The sequence below is a fragment of the Corvus cornix genome, chromosome 18, assembly GCF_000738735.6.
Source record: "Corvus cornix cornix isolate S_Up_H32 chromosome 18, ASM73873v5, whole genome shotgun sequence".
NCBI lineage: Eukaryota > Metazoa > Chordata > Aves > Passeriformes > Corvidae > Corvus > Corvus cornix.
This window is the reverse complement of record NC_046347.1, coordinates 2,107,778-2,127,447: the sequence shown is the minus strand read 5'-3', so window position 1 is coordinate 2,127,447 and position 19,670 is coordinate 2,107,778. Positions and strand designations below refer to the sequence as shown.

General features: G+C 46.4%; 1 protein-coding gene across 1 annotated transcript; it reads right to left on the bottom strand.

The window, feature by feature from the left end:
* Positions 1-2,703: 2,703 nt before the first annotated feature.
* Positions 2,704-18,475, bottom strand: LOC120410960 (myosin heavy chain, skeletal muscle, adult-like). The gene is given in 39 exon segments (XM_039562326.1): positions 2,704-2,948; positions 3,537-3,632; positions 3,775-3,879; positions 3,967-4,137; positions 4,232-4,357; positions 4,626-4,829; positions 4,932-5,240; positions 5,389-5,513; positions 5,685-5,850; positions 5,937-6,120; positions 6,483-6,679; positions 7,140-7,258; positions 7,436-7,562; positions 7,715-8,104; positions 8,191-8,281; positions 8,369-8,514; positions 8,600-8,776; positions 8,882-9,124; positions 9,932-10,187; positions 10,292-10,428; positions 10,515-10,638; positions 10,963-11,080; positions 11,175-11,262; positions 11,514-11,581; positions 11,733-12,042; positions 12,826-12,996; positions 13,575-13,724; positions 13,818-13,936; positions 14,577-14,715; positions 14,815-14,918; positions 15,025-15,123; positions 15,220-15,247; positions 15,249-15,284; positions 15,414-15,506; positions 15,592-15,706; positions 15,806-15,833; positions 17,789-17,945; positions 18,037-18,180; positions 18,269-18,475. Coding segments are annotated over 39 exon segments (5,823 nt in total). The 3' UTR covers positions 2,704-2,792.
* Between the last annotated feature and the right edge of the window lie 1,195 nt (positions 18,476-19,670).

Genomic DNA, 19,670 nt, shown 5'->3' with positions numbered 1-19,670 from the left:
GCTCTCAACCAAGTCAGGCCTTCACTACCTACAACTCCAAAAAAACCCCAAACCTTCTGTCCAAACACAACTCTACCCACATTCACACACAGCATAAATCTGGGATCTTCTGCACTCTGACACATCCTCAGTCTAACACTCCCATTCCACCACAAATACCTTGCACTCTTACATATTCATACAGCACCAGCAACAAAAGATCTCAACACGGTGCTGCCTGTTTTGGAGCAGTATTGCTGTAGGCAGCACTCTGAGAAAGGGGGAATTTGCCAGTAGTTCTGGAGAATGAGTGGTCAAGTTCTAGGAAAAAGGGCACTGTCACTTGAGCTGCTTTAAACAGTGTCAGTTCTGAACATGCTCTTCTCCTGGTCATTGGCATTTTGATTATTAAAAGAGCTCAGTGGGTAAACTGAAGAGCAGAGGGGCAAGGTCAGTAAATGTGATCCAAGGAGATAGCCAACATCAAGCACTTGTGTGGGCATGCAAAGCTTGTTCCAAGGGCGAGCATGCAACTTTCTGGAGTTCAAAACCAGAGCTCAGCCCTGGGCTCCCTGTGCAGGGCAGGGGGAAGCTGGTGGAAACACCCTGTGCCCTGAATAGGAGGAGCTCAGAAACAACTGTGTAAAACAGTGAGTGCAGGCGTGTCTCAGATGTCCTGTGTCTCTGGGCAATCTCTGACTTCCACGGACATACAGAACTTAGAGGACAGAATCACAGAATGGTTTGGGTCAGAAGAAACCTTAAAAGAATCATCTAGTGCAACAGCCCTGCTGTGGGCAGGATTATCTTTGGCTAGATCAGGTTGCTCAAAGCCCCATTCAGCCTGAGCTGGCACACTTCCATTGATGGGGCATTCCCATATGCTGGGGCCTGTGTCTCACTGGCCTCTTCTTTAAAAATGTCACTCTTATATCCAAACAGAATCTACCCTTTCTAATTTAAAACTTTTCCCCTTTTCCTATGGCCACAGGCCTAGGTAAAAAGATTTTCCCCATCTTATAAGCTGCTGTTATATATTGAAAACCTGCAATATGGTCTCCTCAGAGCCTTCTCATCTCCAGGCTGAGCAGGCACAACTAAGTAAGCCTTTCTTCATAGCAGAGGCATTCCAGGACTTGGGTCTTTTTTGTGGCTCTGCTCTGCATCTGCTCCACCTGGTCCATTGTCTTTCTTCTGTTGGGGGTCCCAGAGCTGAATACAGATGGGGTCTCATGACAGCTCTTTAACTGGATGACATTCCTTCCCACTGCTGTATCAACTGAACCATCCAGCTTGATGTTGTCTGTTTTATCAGTAGATTGAACAACACAGGCCCCAGCACACACAACTCTTCTCTTTCATTCTGTCTTTATCTGAGTAGGAAGCTTCCTTCTTATGTCATGGCTTCATCACTTCTATAAAAGCCTTTGTTGGGATACTTTGCTGAAAGGTTTTGGAAATCCCAGTCAGTTATATCCACTGTATCTCTCTGTCCACATGCTCATCTATCCTCTCAAAGTTTTGTGTGTTGTTTCACATATAAGGCTGACTGGAATTTAACAGAGTACTCCCTTTGGAAGGACATAAACCACCTGTCCTCAGTTCCCCATACCATTTCTTTCCCTGGAGGTGTTACTGGCTTGGTCCAATGCTCACTGGGAATTCAAAATCTGCAGCTGTGGCAGTGTACTCTGCCCTAGGAGGCAGGGCCTGGGACTGAACATGGTAACTTTCTCCCCCTGCACTCAAGTCTTCATTGCCAGTTTATGTGGATCTCTGCTCAGGCTCAGAATCTGCCATTTAATTGCCCATCTTCTTTATTGCTTCTTCTGCACACTGAATGGAAAATCAGTAGTCTAGACAGGAAACGACAGCTACTAATGAACTGTGTTTTCCTTTCACTGATGGACTACTGCAGGCTGTCTCTTCCCTGCTCACTGTTTGCTCTGACCTCTCTTGCCATAGGTTTGTGAGAGAAGCTCCTGGTGGGGGTTTTGAGTTTCTACAATACCAGTAAGGAAAACACCACATTGAACAGCTGATCTTTCTCATCAGGAAAGAAAAATTCCCCAAGACAGGGCAGTGTTTCAGAAAGTAGTGTGGCAGAAATTCAGCTTTTGTGGACACTGGTCTAATTTATAGAACTAAAGGAATTGTCACAGAACTGTCACCAACCTTCTCCAGTTTTAATTTAAGGGGATGTGATATTCTTCATGGTCTTCTAATTAAATTCAAGAAGTAAAAATAGTGGAGACTAAAGACTACCTTCTGTCAGCTTCACAAAAAAACATGAGCTCTTTGGGTTATTGGCATTCTATAAATCTCTCTCAAACAGAGGCCAGCAAAATGAGCAGCTCACACCTGATAACTGCAAGCTAGAAAGTGCTGAGGTGCCATATGGATGAATATAACAAAAGATATTGTCTGGGGTATACCAGTAGGAAGGGCTTGCAGGAGTCACAATCAGGAATTATTTTCCTTGATTTCTCTTCATGGGATGTTAGTTTTCTATTCACACCTCAGTCGCTAAAAAAAAAAAGGGATAAGTAGTCAGGAACTATATGACAAAAACCTTCATTCTGACATAGAGGTTATAAGGCAAAACTGTGACCAAAGACTAATGGAAATAAGGATGTAAGCAATAAAACCAGAAATAAAAAAGAAGTACTGCTCATGGTATGCACACAAAAGAATCTATGGGATTTATTCTCTAGACATTAAAATGGTTAAAAAGAAAAACTTTTGCAGAAGGAAGTGACAGAGGGTTCACATTTTGTGCTGCCCTCAGGTCACTTTGCTGCCTAATGACATTTTCACTCTTCCTCTTCTATCTTCTTGCCATGAAACTCCCGGCTCTTCACTCGGAGCTTGTTGACCTGTGACTCTGCAATGTCAGCCCGCTCCTCGGCTTCCTCCAGCTCGTGCTGGATCTTGCGGAACTTGGACAGGTTGACGTTGGACAGCTCCTCCTATGTGGGGAGAGGGAGTCAGGGGTGAGGAGCCCAGGGCAGAGGTTTTGCTCCTGCTGCACCTCAGCCTTATGGGGCTGCAAATCTCCATCCCCCTCCCACCACTGCTCACACATCAGCCTCACACAGAGCTCCTCATCCTCCCCTTTTCAGGACCCTACTGGGATGAGCTTCACCAGGACTGTGTCACACATGAGGAGCAATTTCTCACCCCTTGGATTTGTCATTTCTGTACTTATTCTATGACTACTTGCCTGTGTGAGTTACAGGGTTGGGAAGACCCTGAAGCCTTCTGCTGCTGATTATTGGCACAGATGCAGGAACTTGCCAGTCAGTGGGTGTGGCCCCACCTTTGTTTACTCTGGCCTCCTGTGTGAAACAGGCTGCAGAACTTCCCTTAATGAATGTCCCTGACTGAAGGGTGCCCAGAGCTCACCAAGGCCTCATGACACGATACCAAAACACTGTGGCCAAGGCTGTTGTGTCTCGGGAGTTTCTTTCATGCCCTCTCCTGGTATTCAGCCTCATTCAATGTGTGTCCTGCCCCAATGGAATGTGGCCTTTGCCCATTCTCCAAGCAATACTTACAGCCTCCTCGGCTTGTCTCTTGTAGGATTTCACTTTCATTTGCAGCTTGTCCACCAGATCCTGCAGCCTGAGGACATTCTTCCTGTCTTCCTCAGACTAAAGTGGTTGGCAAAGAGGAAAGAGAGTCAATTCTTGGTGCTACATCACACAGGATTAACAATTGCCCTTGGCGATGGTGTGTGCAAAATGTGGCTTGCTGTGAGCAAACCCTGTCAGAGCAGGAGACCTCCTGCCTTACCTGGTAGGTCAGTTCCTTCACCCTCCGCTCGTACTTGCGCACACCCTTCACGGCTTCAGCGCTGCGCTTCTGCTCAGCATCAACCTCCCCTTCCAGCTCCCGCACCTGCAAGGACAAGCCCATCCCTGCAGCTTCCCTGGCAATGTCTCTCCAAGGACAGCCTCACTCACCCACAACACCAGCCCTACACACCCTGGCCTCCAGCTTCTGGATCTGCTTCTTCCCTCCCTTCAGTGCCAGCTGCTCGGCCTCTTCCAGACGGTGCTGCAGGTCCTTCACCGTCTGGTCCAGGTTCTTCTTCATCCTCTCCAGGTGGGCACTGGTGTCCTGCTCCTTCTTCAGCTCTTCTGCCATCATGGCCGCCTGATCAGAGCAAAGGGGCAAAGCCATTTTGGGGCTGCAGATATTTGGGGGACAGGACATTCTCCATCAGCAATGCCAGGAATATCCAACTCACATCTGTGATGGCCTTCTTGGCCTTCTCCTCAGCATTGCGGGCTTCCTGGATGGTATCCTCCATTTCACTCTGGATCTGGGAAATGTCTGTTTCCAGCTTCTTCTTGGTGTTGATCAAGCTGGTGTTCTGTGCAACAGGAAAGACAGGATTGCTACTGTCAGAGCAAATGCTTCCACATCAAGGCCTGAAAGTGTGGGTAGGGTTTAGGAAGGTCTTTAATGCAAGAGACTTCTTTAGGCAGCAGAACGGTAAACCAGACATTGGGGGCTGGCAGGAGGGGACATACTGGAGCACACTTCTTCAAATGTTTACGCAGTAATCACTTACAAGATCTATAACAATCAAATTCTTTGTTATCCCTTGTGAATGGGAACAATTTCCAGCAGCGCCTGACCTGGGTATGGAGGAGCTGTGCACGTTCAGTTGCATCCAGAAGCTCCTGCTCAGCCAATTTCCTCGACCGCTCCGTCTGCTCCAGGGCTGCCCGCAGCTCCTCAACTTCAGCCTGCAGCAGGTTTGCCCTGCGCTCCACCATGGCCACCTGCTCCTTCAGGTCCTCCTGTGTCCTGAGAGCATCATCCAGATGGATCTGAGTGTCCTGGAAGGAGAGACAAGAGAAATTACCAGGTGTCAGTGTTCACTTCCATGGCAAAAAATGTCAGGGATCTCATTTCTCCTTCTGTAGCTTTGCTGAACAGACCTTGAGCACTGCCTGGGTGTTTCTCAGGTTCTTCTGTGCCTCTGCAGCCACACGGTTGGCATGGCTGAGCTGGATCTCCATTTCATTCAGGTCTCCCTCCATCTTCTTCTTTAGCCTCAGGGCTTCATTCCTGCTCCTGATCTCAGCATCCAGCGTGCTCTGCATGGACTCCACAATTCTGAGGTGGTTTCTCTTCATCTGGTCAATCTCCTCATCTTTCTCTGCTATCTTCCTGTCAATCTCAGACTTCACTTGGTTGAGCTCAAGCTGCAGGCGCAGGATCTTCCCCTCTTCGTGTTCCAGAGAGGCCTGCACAGTTCAGCATGAACAGTGTCTTACTTTCTAAGTCGTCTTTCATGCAGTTCCACATGAAAGGTTGGCTTGCTTTCCTGCTGTCTCTCCAAAGAACTACACCCATACTCTTGGTGGGGACACCATTTATTAGCGTTGTATGTACCTCAGCTTCCTCCAGGGAGGCTTGCAGTTCAGATTTCTCCTGCTCAATCTGCTTCTTGATTTTCTCCAGCTCATGAATTGCCTTTCCTCCCTCAGCAATCTGCTCCGTGAGGTCGGAAATCTCCTCTGTGGAAACAAGGATCATTGGCATGGTCAGGCACAGAGCAGAATGGCAAGGGCCCTGTCCCACCAAGGTGACAGGCATCTTTGCAGACCTGCAGGCACAGACCCATGAACAATGGTGGTAATGGCTGATAGTGAGAAAGCCCAGTGAGGAGCAGAGGGCCAGGGGCTTACGCTGCAGGTTCTTGTTCTCCCGCTTCATTGTTTCCAGGTGGTCCAAGGACTCCTCATAGGCATTCTTCATCTTGAACAGCTCCGTGCTCAGAGAGCGCGACTCCTTCTGCGAGGCCTCCAGCTCAGCCTGCGTTTCCTCATACTTCTGCTTCCATTCTGCCAGGATCTGAAGAGAAACGGGGTGTGAGTAGGGATGTGGCAGTCATGGGGGAATGCTCTGGCCAGGAGTCCTGGTGCTGGAGGTGAAAAGACCTTGTCAAAGTTCCTCTGCTTCTTATCCAGAGCAGCGCAGGCAGCATTGGTTCTCTCCACGTCAATCATCAGGTCCTCCACTTCATTCTGCAGCCTCTGCTTTGTCTTTTCCAGGGAGGCGCATTTGGCATTGACAGCCTCAACATGTTCCTCTGCATCCTGCAGGCGCTGTGCCAGCTTCTTCCTGGGAGGAGAGAAGCACAGTGCCCCGTTAGGGCTTGGAAGGGCGTGAGTTCTATACTGTCATGAGAGGCCAGTTCATCACTTTGGGGGTTTTGTGCCAAGCGCTTTTCAGAGATCTGAAAGGATCTATCCTTTGCTGGGTCCGATCATCTACGGACATTTAGGCCTATCTTTGCACTTCTAGCCCTAAAGCCTATGTTTTCTCTTCCAATCTACACTCTGTCTTTCCCTTCCTCTCTCCCCTTTATTTACAAAGACAGTATATCCTTGCCTTCATCCCATTCTTGTGTTAACCCACTCTCAGAGATTCCAATTTCCCTTGACCAGTTTCTCCCATCATTTGCCATCCTGCTTCCCACGTACTTGGCCTCCTCGAGCTCCTCCGTGCGCTGAATCGCGTCCGTCTCGTATTTGGTTCTCCACTGGGCCACTTCGCTGTTGGCCTTGGACAGGGCGCGCTGCAGCTCCCCCTTGGCCTCCTGCTCCTCCTCATATTGTTCCCGGAGCAAGTCACAGTCGTGGCGAGCGGACTGCAGGGCGTGGGCCAGGGCGTTCTTGGCCTGTGGGGACAATGGGTTTGGTAACTTGAGTACTTGTCTTGAAATGAATCTTGACTGTTAATTTGACAGTGAAATTGGAATGAAACTCTCATTGGGCAAATGTAGAGCTTGGAGCTGGTGAAGCCCACATTGACACGTTCTGGAGCATCAGGACACATTAGTGACAGCTCCTCTGGGGACAGGAATGTGCTCTTTGTGTATATGTTCTGACATGTGTGCTTGAATCCTGTCCTAGAGGGGATCATCAGAATCTCATGGAAGCCTTGTGGATGACTTCCTCCAGCACCTAAAGCATCCTGCTTCCTTCCCTCTCTAGTTGAAGGGTGGGGGGGATTGTGCATTAGTGCTATTCCCTCCAGTCCTATGTGTGCTTGGGGAAAGAACATTGAAGCAGTCTACTGTCAAACAGGATTCTCTTTTAGGGGTGATGTAGGCTGTGGACAGTAGGGTACTTCCAGACCTTAATTTCTTCTTCTAGATGTCTCTTGAGTTCCTCAATCTGTTGGGTAAATCCTTGCTTGCCCCTAGACAGCTGAGAAATCAGAGCATCTTTCTCCTCCACCTGGCGTGAATATTCCCCTGGGAAGGGAAAGGGAGAAAAGGAAGCACACTATTCCTCCTGGGACACCTTCAGCCTCTAAAGCCACGTAACCAGCAATGGCCCGGAGAGCTTCTACCAGTTGCTGCCTTGCACCCTCTGGCTTGCTCAGGGCGTGCAGGTCCTGACATTGCACTTTGGGGATGAGGGTGTCTCACCTGACTCTGTCTGCAGGCGAGCTCTTTGCGTATTGAGGTCGTTGATCATGCGCTGATTCTGCTCCTCCTTTGTTTTAATCTCACTCAGCTGATCTTCCAGGGTGCGGCACATCTTCTCCAGGTTGGCCTAGAGAACAGACACAGGAAGGGGGAAGAGATGATGGAGTGCACTCTGCCTGATTGTCACAGTGGGGATTTTGTTTGTGGGAATGTGTCTGGAAGAGGCAGCTTTTGTGCCACACCTTGGCCCTGTGAGCATGTTCTCCTGCATCTGCATACCTTGGCCTTGGAGACAGACTCCATGTTGCTGGCCAAGTCATCAATCTCCATCTTCAGCTCACTCTTCTCCTTCTCCAGCTTCTGCTTCACGCGTTGCAGGTTGTCGATCTGCTCCCCCAGCTCAGCGGTGCTGTCCGCGTGCTTCTTGCGCAGGGCGGCAGCCGTGGCTTCGTGCTGCAGCGTGGCCTCTTCCAGGTCACGGCGCATCTTCTGGAATTCTGCCTCGCGCTTCTTGTTCATCTCAATCTGAGCTGCTGTTGCCCCTCCTGCTTCTTCCAGGCGCTCGCTGATCTCCTCCAGCTCCCTCGACAGGTCAGCCCGATGCTTCTCTGCTTTAGCGCGAGAGGTTCGCTCTGCCTCAATCTCCTCCTCCAGCTCCTCAATACGGGCCTGGAGAACAGCAGGGACCCTTCACACCCGTGCCCTCCTCCTGCCTGAGCTGAGCCTGAGCAAGGGAGGGGAAGGAACAGACTTGCCTGCAGCTCCTTGATCTTCTTCTGAAGTTGCATGCCCAGGGCTTGTTCATCCTCAATCTTGCTCTGGATCTGGCTGATTTCAAAATCTTTCCTTTGGGCAAAGTGAACCGTGTTACAGCTCAAAGAAAAAACACAAGTGCTCCAGCCCAGCACTCAGGTGTCCCACAGCCACACTTACTTCTTCAGTTTCTCGTCCAGCTGCTGTTTATCATTCTCCAAATCCATGATGCTGTCCTGGGCCAGCTTCAGGTCTCCTTCCAGTTTCCTCTTAGCTCTCTCCAGGTCCATGCGCAGTTTCTTCTCTTGCTCCAGGGACCCTTCCAGCTAAACACAACAAGACCATCAGTGCTCTCCCAGCCAGGTCAGACTCCATACCTGTGCTGTTCCTGCTCTACATCTGTGTGCTTACATCGTCCACTTGCTGCTCCAGCTTGGTCTTGGCCTTGGTCAGTGTATTGACTTTGTCCTCCTCTACCTGCAGGTCATCCAGGGTTTGCTGATGGGCCTCTTGGAGGGCTTTCTTCTCTTTTGTCAGCTTGGCGATGGTCTCATCCAGGGCTGACATTTCCTCCGTCAGGTTTTTCACCTTTGAGAAGGAGGGAGGAAGTGTAAATAAAGGAAGTAGATATAAAAGTCCTGTAATAGCACTGGGCTCTTTTCTGGAGTGCGAGTGACAGGTTCTGCCTCATACCTTGTTTTCGGTGGCGTGTTTTTCCTTCTCCACCTTGGCCAGTGTTAGCTCAAGGTCATCAATATCTTTCTTCAGCTCTGAACATTCATCTTCCAGTTTCCTCTTCTTGGCTGTCAGCTCAGCATTAATTTCCTCTTCATCCTCAACCCTTTCAGTTAAGTCCTTAATTTTGGCTTCCAGCTGGATTTTGGTTTTGATGAGCTGGTCACATCTTTCCTCAGCATCAGCCAAGCTATCTGCTTCCTGGTGGGGAGACAGAATTTTATGGCTTTTAATGTTTTGAAGTTTCTCTTCTCTGCCTTTTTTAATCACAGAGTAGGTGGGTTTAAAAGTAGCAGCTGAAGCTGATCTTCAGCTCCAGCAAGAGAAGGATCTTGAGTGGTGTCTACTGGGAAACCTTGTCATTTGGAATCAATATTTATTCCAAAGTTTTTGTGTCTTCTAAACATGTCTCCCAGGGCACTTATCTATGAGAATGCCTCATGCAAACACAAGCAGAATAGAACAGGGGTTACTTCAATTTCTAACTTCAGCGGGAACAAAGGCTTGGAGTATTTTTCTCATGGAAAAATATTCAATACCTTCTTCTGTTTTATTGACTTGTTAACCTCAAAGTATTTGAGCAATAGAAGCTTTGTGAGAATACTTTATTTGAAAAAGATTTGTTTTCTTTGGTGAAACTGCCTTTTCCTAATGAGTTCGAAGTAAAAGTGGGTGTTTCTCAGGTTTGCTTTTACTATGTTAGAAGCACTGCTTTGAAAGTTGAGATATTTGCATTCCAGCTCTGAGTTCTCTGATGTTCAGTACATTTTGTCTGATGTTACTTGGCTCTTTCCTCATATAGCAGCAATGGTGAGTGCCATGTAGGGCTGCCAGGAGTCTCATTATGCCCTTGCTAGTGTCTGTTTACTCAACATTAGAGTGCCTCAGAGTGTGGGATTTAGACTGTTTTCTACCACCCATTAATTCCTGTGAGTCTCTGTGCAGGACAAGAAGCATTCTGATAGTATATCATTCTTTTTCCAGGGAAAAATGAACAGTGATACTCACAGCCTGCACTTGGAGCTGCAGGTCATTTTTCTCCTGCACCAGGGCCACCATTTTCTCCTCCAGCTCCTTCCGCTTTGCCTCAGACTTTGCAAGCTCTTCCTTGGTTTTCTCAAACTCCTGTTTCATGTTGGCCATCTCCTTCTCAGACTCTGCACTCTTCAGCAAGGGCTTGATCTTGAAGAACAGCTTCATCCATGGCCAGTGTTTGACATTCATGAATGCACGGATGTTGTACTGGATGCAGAAGACGGACTCTCTGAAATGAAATCCACATGGTTATTGAATATCCTGCATTTGGTGAATTTAGACTTAATTAGCCAACTACCATTAGAACACAACAAATAAGTGAGAAGTATCAACCTTCTCTCCACCATTCTCTGGTACTCCACTCTCATCAGGAAGCCTCTGGACCTGGCTTGTATCATGGTCATAATCTCTGCCAGTTTCTCATCTCTCATCTCCTCCAGCACACCTATCAGTCCAGCTTTGAAGAACACCTTGAGAAAGGCAAGATTGTAGTACATCAGTGTTGGGTAGTGCATGACTGGGACACACTATATTTAAATACAGAACTTCATTCTACCTTGGTGTGACCAAATCTGTATTGGGTGTGGTCAATATCAATGGACCCAAGAAGCTTCTCTGAAGCCTTCTTGTTATCCATGAACTGACCATCTGGAATAGCACTGGCATTAAGTACTCTGTATCTGTAGGCGAAAGCAGAACATTAAGAAATTGATAGTTCTGAAACCACCACTGTGATTGAACCTCACAGCCTACTCAGCAATATCTGAATAATATCATGTATTAGAAAGTGCATTTTTTCAAGACAGTGCAAGTCTTGAAAGACAGTGCAAGAGAGTGCAAGAACCTTTCATACAATTAACTCAGAGTCCATGTGAATCCTCACAATCAGCATAAAATAAATCATAAATTCCAAGTAAAATATGACAATGTAAAATGTAAAGATTGTTAAGATGATCAGGCTCTTCAGCTTGGTCGTAATGAGCAGAAAGGTACAGAGCTCTTACCTCTGTTTGAAGTCAGCGTAGAGGACTCTGCTGGGGAACCCTTTCCTGCAAATCCTGATCCCTTCCAGCACGCCGTTACAGCGCAGCTGATGCAGCACCAGCTCGTGCTCCATGGCACCTGACAAATACCACCGTTAGTGACTACCCTGCTGTTTGACACTCAGGAGAAGAGCTTCTGCTGCTCAAGCTTTCCTCCTCTTGGATTGCCTTACCAGGTGTTTTAGTTTCATTTGGGATGATGCACCGCACAAAATGGGGGTGAGTGCTTCTCAAGTTAGTCATCAGCTTGTTTAAATTCTCCTGTGAGATTAGAAGGAAAAGTTCAGATAAAATCTAGTAAGAACCTTATGTTTATCTATGATGTGCATAAAAAACCTAAGTCTTTCTGTGTCTTGCACTATAGGAAATGCATGATTAAGTTGGTGTAAAATTATATAAATATGAATCAGAGTCATCTAGTGAATTACAGACCAGTCTTCTGACTGCAATGTCACTGAACTCCTATGTTATTTCAGTGGGCATTTAAATGAGGATATGAATTCTGCTCTTACCCTGAAGAGAGCTGAGACAGTCTGGAAAGAAGAACCCTTCTTCTTGCCTCCCTTCTTGCCACCACCCTCTGCAAATCAAAGAAAAAAAAAGTGTAATAGTATGGACAATATATATTGGATACTACAGAACACAAAGCCACTTTATATTTCTAGTGTTTGAAGCTTCAGTTCTGAGAAAACTTTGTCCCACATTGAAAATACAATTTCCACAAAACTGACCTGCATCTGCTCCACCATAGTTGGCAAAGAGTAAAGCCAGGGTCTTCACAGATGATTTCTGGTACAACCCAATGACAGTTTCATTCAGAGGGTCCTTGTTCTTCTCCAGCCAGTTAGTGATGTTGTAGTCCACTATGCCAGCATAGTGCACCAGGGAGAAGTGGGCTTCAGTCTTGCCTTTGGTAGGTTTTGGCTTCTGGAAGTTGCTGGACTTGCCCAGGTGCTGGTCATAGAGCTTGTTCTTGAAAGAGGTGTCAGTTGCCTTGGGGAACATGCACTCCTCTTCCAGGATGGAGAAGATGCCCATGGGCTGGGAGAAATCACAAGAAGTGACAAGGAAAGGTTGATAATGGAAATGTTCAATATCACTGTGGATGGGATGTTCACCTGTCTGGTCTAGTGGAAGGAGTCCCTCCTCATGGCAGGGGATTGGAACAAGATGTTCTTTATGGTCCCTTCCAACCCAAACCATTCTGTGACTCTATGACAATGACAAGAAGCCTGTGCTATGAACATCAAAGGCTGGTTGTGCTGTTGGCAGCATCTCAGCCTGGATGAAAGCCTAGTTTTACCAGGAGTTGTTCTCAGTCAAGGATTTCATTTCTGCCGTCCCTTGCCCCCCTGAAGCCTATCATCATGGAATGGGTAGGAACATCTGTCCAGTTCACATGAGAAATGGTTGTAGAATTGGTGGGAGCAGTGGTAAAGAGCAAAATAATGGGGAAAAGAGCTACAAGGGACTCCATAGTTTGGGGAGGTCAGGTGATATGATATTGATTTCCCAAATTTGTCTGTGGACTTTGGATTTCATGCTTTGGAGAAGGAATAAAAGGAGGCTGAATCTGTGTTTGTTTTAGAAGTCTGTTGGTGGGAGTCCAGGCTACTTTTCCATGCTCAAAGACCGGATGATGCAGACTGATGACACACATGTGCAGTTCCCCATTTCTCTTTCCCAGACTAAACTAAATTTCAGTGCAAAACACTTTGCTTAACTGACACTACATGTCTGGCTGTGAGTTCTTTCTGGGATGTCTGTGCCTCAGAAACATCACAGGATTCCAACAGATATCGTATACTTGCATGGGAAAGGTACCTTCTCAATGAGCTCAATGCAGGCAGCCAGGTCCATGCCAAAGTCAATGAATGTCCATTCAATTCCCTCCTTCTTGTACTCCTCCTGCTCCAGCACGAACATGTGGTGGTTGAAGAACTGTTGCAGTTTCTCATTGGTGAAGTTGATGCACAGCTGCTCAAAGCTGTTGAACTGCCCAAAGCAAAGAAACGTGCACAGGTTCTCAAGGTGTGCCAAAACACACAGGCCTTTGCTGGCATTCTCCTAAGGCTGTTTGCAGTTGGAACACCAGTCCCAGCCCTACTGTACCCGCAAGTGTTTCCTTAGCAGGGCTTCTACTGTAACACTCACTGTCCTCAAAGGACTTTTTAATTATGACTTCGTAAATCAAGCCAAAAGTTACAATTCTTTTTCACTGTGCTTCTCAACAGCAAATCCTTTGGCAAGCTCAGTAGCTTCATTGTGTCAGTTCTCTGACCTCCTGGACAGTAGAAACCTCCTCAGTGTCCCACCCAAGAATTTCTCTGGCCTCAGATCAATAATCTGGGGGTTTCTGTGCTCTGACACAGAAGTCCTTGCAGCATCACTGCATTCACAGCACAGGAAACATGCTGTGAACTTGCCCAGACCACTGCCTTCCCTGGCTTTTCCAAGAGCATCCACCCCTGTGGCCCATAGCTGTGTGAGCCTTAGTCCTCTATGGGTTTCTGAGTCCTCATGACTCCTCCTTGCCTATCGCTTGACTGTGGTGTCAAATCCTTGCTCCTTACATCAAAGATCTCAAAGCCAGCAATGTCCAGGACACCAATGAAGTACTGCCTGGGCTGCTTCGTATCCAGCTGTTGGTTGATGCGAACAACCATCCACAAGAACATCCTCTCATAGACAGCCTTTGCCAGGGCACCCACTGCATTGTGCACCTAGAGCAGACAGGACTGGAGTTACCTCTGAGGGTTAACGAAAAATGCACACCTCCTCCTTCAAGCCGTGCATTTTCAACTGTCAGATGTTACCTGTTCCACGTTTTGACCTTTGGTCACGAACTCATTCCCAACCTTGACGCGGGGGTAACACAAGGCCTTGAGAAACTCGGCTGAGTTAAGGCCCGTTAGGTAGGCAGCCTTGTCAGCCACTAGATGTGGGGAGAGAGAGAAAAGCATTAATTACAGTCAATCTCTAGAATTCAGGTGATGTGAACAACTCTGCTCTCCATGGTCTAGGAATGGAAGAACATTTATCTCATCCCACACAGTAGGCCTGGGAAGGAATGCAAATTCTGGACACTGTGATGGTCTTCTTGGAAAGCAAGAACAGGTATGGCTTGGATAGGAAGAGCTTGAACCTGGAATTTCCCAGAAGAACAACAAAAGCCTCTAGTAATACATAAGGCAAGGCACGTTCTTTTTCTGTGGAAGCGGATTTCTGGGTAGCACAGCTTGCAGAATTTATTTCACCAAAAACAAATTGCCCATCAGGGTGTCTTAGTGTTTGGAGGTTTGAGAGAGAGAGAAAGAGAGAGATCCTGTGCTGAAATTGAAGTTCCTGCTTTCAGGCAGCATGTGTTTGGGGAGCCACCATTGGGTAGAGTAATGGAACTTTCCCATGACTAGGAAAGCATCTCTGCAGCTAGAGGGACCCAGGTGCAGAAATGGTATTCTCAATGTTTTATGTGGAGAGTCAGGCCAAACTGCAGTGTGCTTTGGAGGCTAACATATCGCCTCTGGAGGCAGAGAAGGGCTTGGAACAAATCAGTCCCTGAATTTGCTGATTACCTTCTGTGCCATCAGGCTCTGCCTGCTCCTCTCGTTGTTTCTGCTTGAACTTTAGGTTCCATTAGTGCATGACAGCCCCTGTCAGCTTGTAGATGGCTGTTTTCTCATCTGGAGTGAAGCCCAGGATGTCAATGGCACTCTGCAATCAAAATAATGAATTCACAAATGTGTCCTTAGTGTGTCAGAGATGTCACCCTTGAAACATGCCCAGTAGGTAACTTTTTGCTGTGTTACTTACATCTGTAGCCATGAGCTCCTCCTGGTCATCAATGCTGGGAACAGTGACCTCCCCTTGACTCACAAAGTGATAATCATAAGGGTTGGTGGTAACAAGGAGCATTTCTGAAAGTAGGAAGAGGCAAGGCATAGGCTTACTTTTGCCAATCAGGTGAGAAAGGGAACTGTACCTCAGTGATCCCCCTCAAAAAAAGTTAATGCTCCTTCCTACCAATTAGCTCCGGCTTCTTGTTGGACGTGATCTGATAAAAGATGTGGTAGCTTCTTTCCGCCTTGAGCTGGAAAGTGACTCTGGACTTCTCCAGCAGATCTGCCCAGGGAGGTAGAAAGAGTTAGGCACTTGTGGCAATGTACATGGAGGTGGGAATTTGGGAAGGGATGGAGGCAGTCCAGGAGAATCTCTTACAAGTTTCAATGTCAGCAGAAGCCAGCTTGGCCTGTGGCACCAAAGTGGATTCTGATGAATTTGCCCTGTTAAGCAGAAGCAGCAGCAGGTCAGCCTGGATGTGTTCTGCTGGCATCTCCTTTGCATGAAGAACTGCTCAGGCACCATGTATCTTACCAGTGGGGGGAGAGATTTTACACAAAGCAACCACTTACAAAGCGTGAGGAGTTGTCGTTCCTCACGGTCTTGGCGTTTCCAAAGGCCTCCAGCAGTGGGTTGGCGCTGATGATTTGATCCTCAAGCGTTCCCTGCAGGGAGAGAATTATTCAGTGACTGTGTTTAGTTGACAGGGCAATGACAGGCCACATGTTCAGTCTGTTCTTCCCAACTCACCTGCATTTTGCCTGATGTCTGCTCCTCCTTCTTCTTCTCTCCACTGGCTGCAATTGTTGCAAAGTACTGGATGACACGCTTTGTGTTCACAGTCTTCCCGGCACCGGATTCTCCGCTGTCAGAGCCAAGAGAGAAAGCAGAGGGTGCGTGGTCAGGCAGGAGGTCCCCTGGCACCGGGCAGCCCCGCAGGGACCCGCGCAGGGGCTGTACGTACGTGATCAGGATGGACTGGTTCTCCCGATCTGTGAAAAAGGCAGAAAAGAAGAGATTATTAATGCACCAGCAATAGGCAGCTATTTCATTTCATAAACCCAGATGCCTTCACCCATTTTGAATATTTTAATGTTCCTAGCTGCAGCTGGGAAGCTGATATCTCAACCCTGACGTGCTGTCAGGTATCGCACACATGCACTTCTTTTTCTGAATATTCCCTTCATGTCAAGCGGTCCATTTTGTTTATGAAAATTCTTCCAACTAAGGATCAGTTTTGCAGAGTTACTGATAAAATGGTCTATCAGTAAGCTGAAGTGAACTGCAGCAAGTGCTTCTCATAAACTTTATTACATAAGATCGACCACTCCTGATCAGTCCATAAGCCCCTCTACAGGGTTTTTATGGTTTTTCCCCATTGATTGTTGCTGAAATTAAATCACAGAAACATCATAAATGTGTATTTACCAGCATGGTCTGCCATGCTCTATAATACTGAAATTTTGGTACTTCCAGAGGTAGAGTTAATGTTTCTCTTTTCAACAGCTTGAGCTGAGTTTGTTTCCCACAATTTTGTCTGGTTGCTTTCTTAACTCATGCTCTCTTCTTTTTGTGTTCCATTGTTGTGCTCTATTTTTGAAGCACTTAATGATGAAGGAAAAAAATGTTCCTGGAGCTTGTTTCATCATGTCCTTTGTCTTGTCTATTCATCTTCTCCTTGCCATACATAATTTTATAAAGTAATAATAATCTTCTTTCTATAGTTACCAGTGCAGCCTGTCCTACCTTTGGGAAACCTTTTCATCTTCCTCTGACCTGTTGTATTTTACTACATTCTTTTTGTGAAGAAGGAAGCCTGAAAATGCATACAGCACACCAGGTGCAGATACCCCTTGTGTTACAACCATGACATAATAATGCTTTCTGTTTTGGTCTCTATTTCTTATTCAGAAGATCTGATCTCCAGGTTTCAGCTTTTTATTTTGTAGACTTACGATCCTTGAGACAAAATTTTGAAGCAGTATTAGAAGGTACTTATAAAAGTTCTCAGCATTGAGGGTTTTTCCCCCAGTGGCATTTCTTTTACACTCTTGTTCACAAAAATTCGTTGCAACATCACTGAATAAGAACTTAATGTAATAAAGTCCCCCTGAAATTCTTCACTATTAGGCTTCATTTTTACTGACCTGAAAACCTAGTCAAATCAGAAATATTTTCATCACTCCCAGATTATTTAAAAAAATGTTGAACAGTTGAAGGCCCAGAACAAGCCCTATCAAAGCCCTCTGAGACCTGCTGTTCAGATAGTACTCAATCCACTTCACCATCCACTTGTCCAGCCCTCACTCCCTGACTTTGCCTATGAGGATATAATGAGAAACAGTGTCAAAACCCTTGCTGAAGTCCAGGTAGACAATATCCACTGCTTTCCCCTCATGTCTCCATGCAGTTGTCCCATTGTAGAATGAAATCAGATTGGTTAAGCATGATTTCCCTTTGGTGAATCCCTGCTGACTATTCCTGATCAACTTCTTGTATTCTGCTTTCTTAGAGATGGCCTCCAGGATGAGCCATTCCACCACCTTTCCAGGGATTAAGGTGAGGCTGACAGGCCTGTAGTTCCTTGGATCTTCCTTTTTGCTCTTTTTGAAGACTTGTGACATTTGCTTTCTTCCAGTCCTCATACACGTCTCTTGACTGCCATGGCCATTCCAAGATGAATGAGAGAGGCCAAGATACGATGTCCTCCAGTTCCCTCAGCACTTGCAGATGCATCCCATCAGGATGAACTTGTGGATGTCAGGTTTGACTAAATGATCTCTAACCTGATCCTCTTCAACCAAGGGAAAGTCTTCATCATTTCCAATGACAAATGAGCATGCACCTTCACAACACCATTAAATTGAACTACATTGCAGTGAAAAGGCTTTTTCTCCTTCGTGAGTATTCACAGCCAAGCGATTTTAAAGAAAACCAAGTAACTCACCAGTCAGCATGAACTGATAGGCGTTGTCAGAGATGGAGAAGATGTGTGGAGGGGCCTCCTGGCGCTTCTTGCCTCGGTAGGCCAACACCACCTCCGGGTTGTACACCGGCAGCCACTTGTAGGGGTTGACGGTGACGCAGAAGAGACCCGAGTAGGTCTGCAAGGAAGGGACACAGCACGTTGGCTTCCCCTGAGCCTGGCCCAGCACTTCCTGCCGCTGCCCAAAGGAAGCTGCTGCTGCCACTTACGTAGATCATCCAGGCTGCGTAACGCTCTTTGAGGTTGTACAGCACAGCGGGTTCGTGGAGGTGGGTCATCATGGCCATGTCCTCGATTTTATCGTACTTGGGAGGGTTCATGGCGAAGACTTGATCTTCCTTCACAGTCAGGGTCTGCCAAGAAAACAAAAGATCCACATGTATCACCTAAAAGCTCACAGTAGGGGTCAAATGTTGTCCTTCAGTCTTGTTTTTGACTCACCTCGCCCGCTTCAGTTTTGACAGTAACTTTGCCAGATTCCCTGCTCTCAATTCTGCCTTTCACAAAAGATTCTTTGGGATGAGCCACAAAGACAGATGTCTTGGCATCAAAAGGTTTGTTCTGGGCCTCAATTCTCTCCTTTTCCGACTTTCGGAGGTAAGGAGCTGCCTCCCCAAAAACAGCCAACTCAGCATCTGAAGAAGCCATGTCTGCACTTTACTGAAGGCACATCAGCAAAGAACCCTGTGGGAGAAAAGAAATGTAACATGAATAGATCAATAATGTACCTTGCTTCCAAGGACAGCTCTTCTAATGCTTTAAAATTTAGCACATAATAGAATTGCTAAAACTAGGTAAATTTACCTTCCTTTTGTTTAATGATTTAAACTCAGCAGAGAAAGATATTGTTTCATCCTTGAATAATATAGAATAACCTTGTAAAAATTTCTTTTATTTGTGTCTTATGATACTCTGCTTTGGCTTTATGGATTGTAGTGTCATATTTGAGAATATGAATTATGTTCAAGGAACCTTTTTATTCTACTATAAAATTAAAAAAAACCAAACAAACATAGAAAATATACTATAGCCTTAAAATCAGATGGAATAACTTAGCTGGAAACCAGTTCCAAAGGGAAAAATATATATGCATAATATGCAGTAATGGGGATACCTAATAGCTAGATCGAGTGCACTTACCTTGAAACTTTTCTAATAGACAGGGCAGAGCGCTGCAAAGACACTTTTATAGAGTCTGGTTGGTAGATGCTCCAGATTCTTCCTCTTTCTTCGGTCAAAATATTTTTTGGCAAGCATTCTTTGGCAAAGCATTGTCTGGCAAACTGAACTAAGGGCATAATTGTCATTTGATTTAGTAAGATATATTTAGAAATGTTTTGTATCTTACCAATGCTGTGAATGTATTGACTATAAATAATTTGTCTAGAGACCTAAGGACAGAAGTTCAGTTAGTCAAGGCACTTGGAAAATTTGGATGTAGGACCAATGAACTATACTGCTGCATTTCCAATGATTTCCTCGTGTACTCAAGGCAGATTTTTATTGCATGAGTGTGGTGTTACATCCTCAGTCCAGCATTTCCATCACATCACAAATATCACTGTTGCTGGAGCTCCTTTAAGCACGTTCTTCTCCTGGTCATTGGCATTTTGATTGTTAAAAGAGCTCAGTGAGTAAATTGAAGAGCAGAGGGGCAAGGTCAGTAAATGTGATCCAAGGAGATAGCCAACATCAAGCACTTGTGTGGGCATGCAAAGCTTGTTCCAAGGGTGAGCATGCAACTTTCTGGAGTTCAAAACCAGAGCTCAGCCCTGGGCTCCCTGTGCAGGGCAGGGGGAAGCTGGTGGAAACACCCTGTGCCCTGAATAGGAGGAAGCTCAGA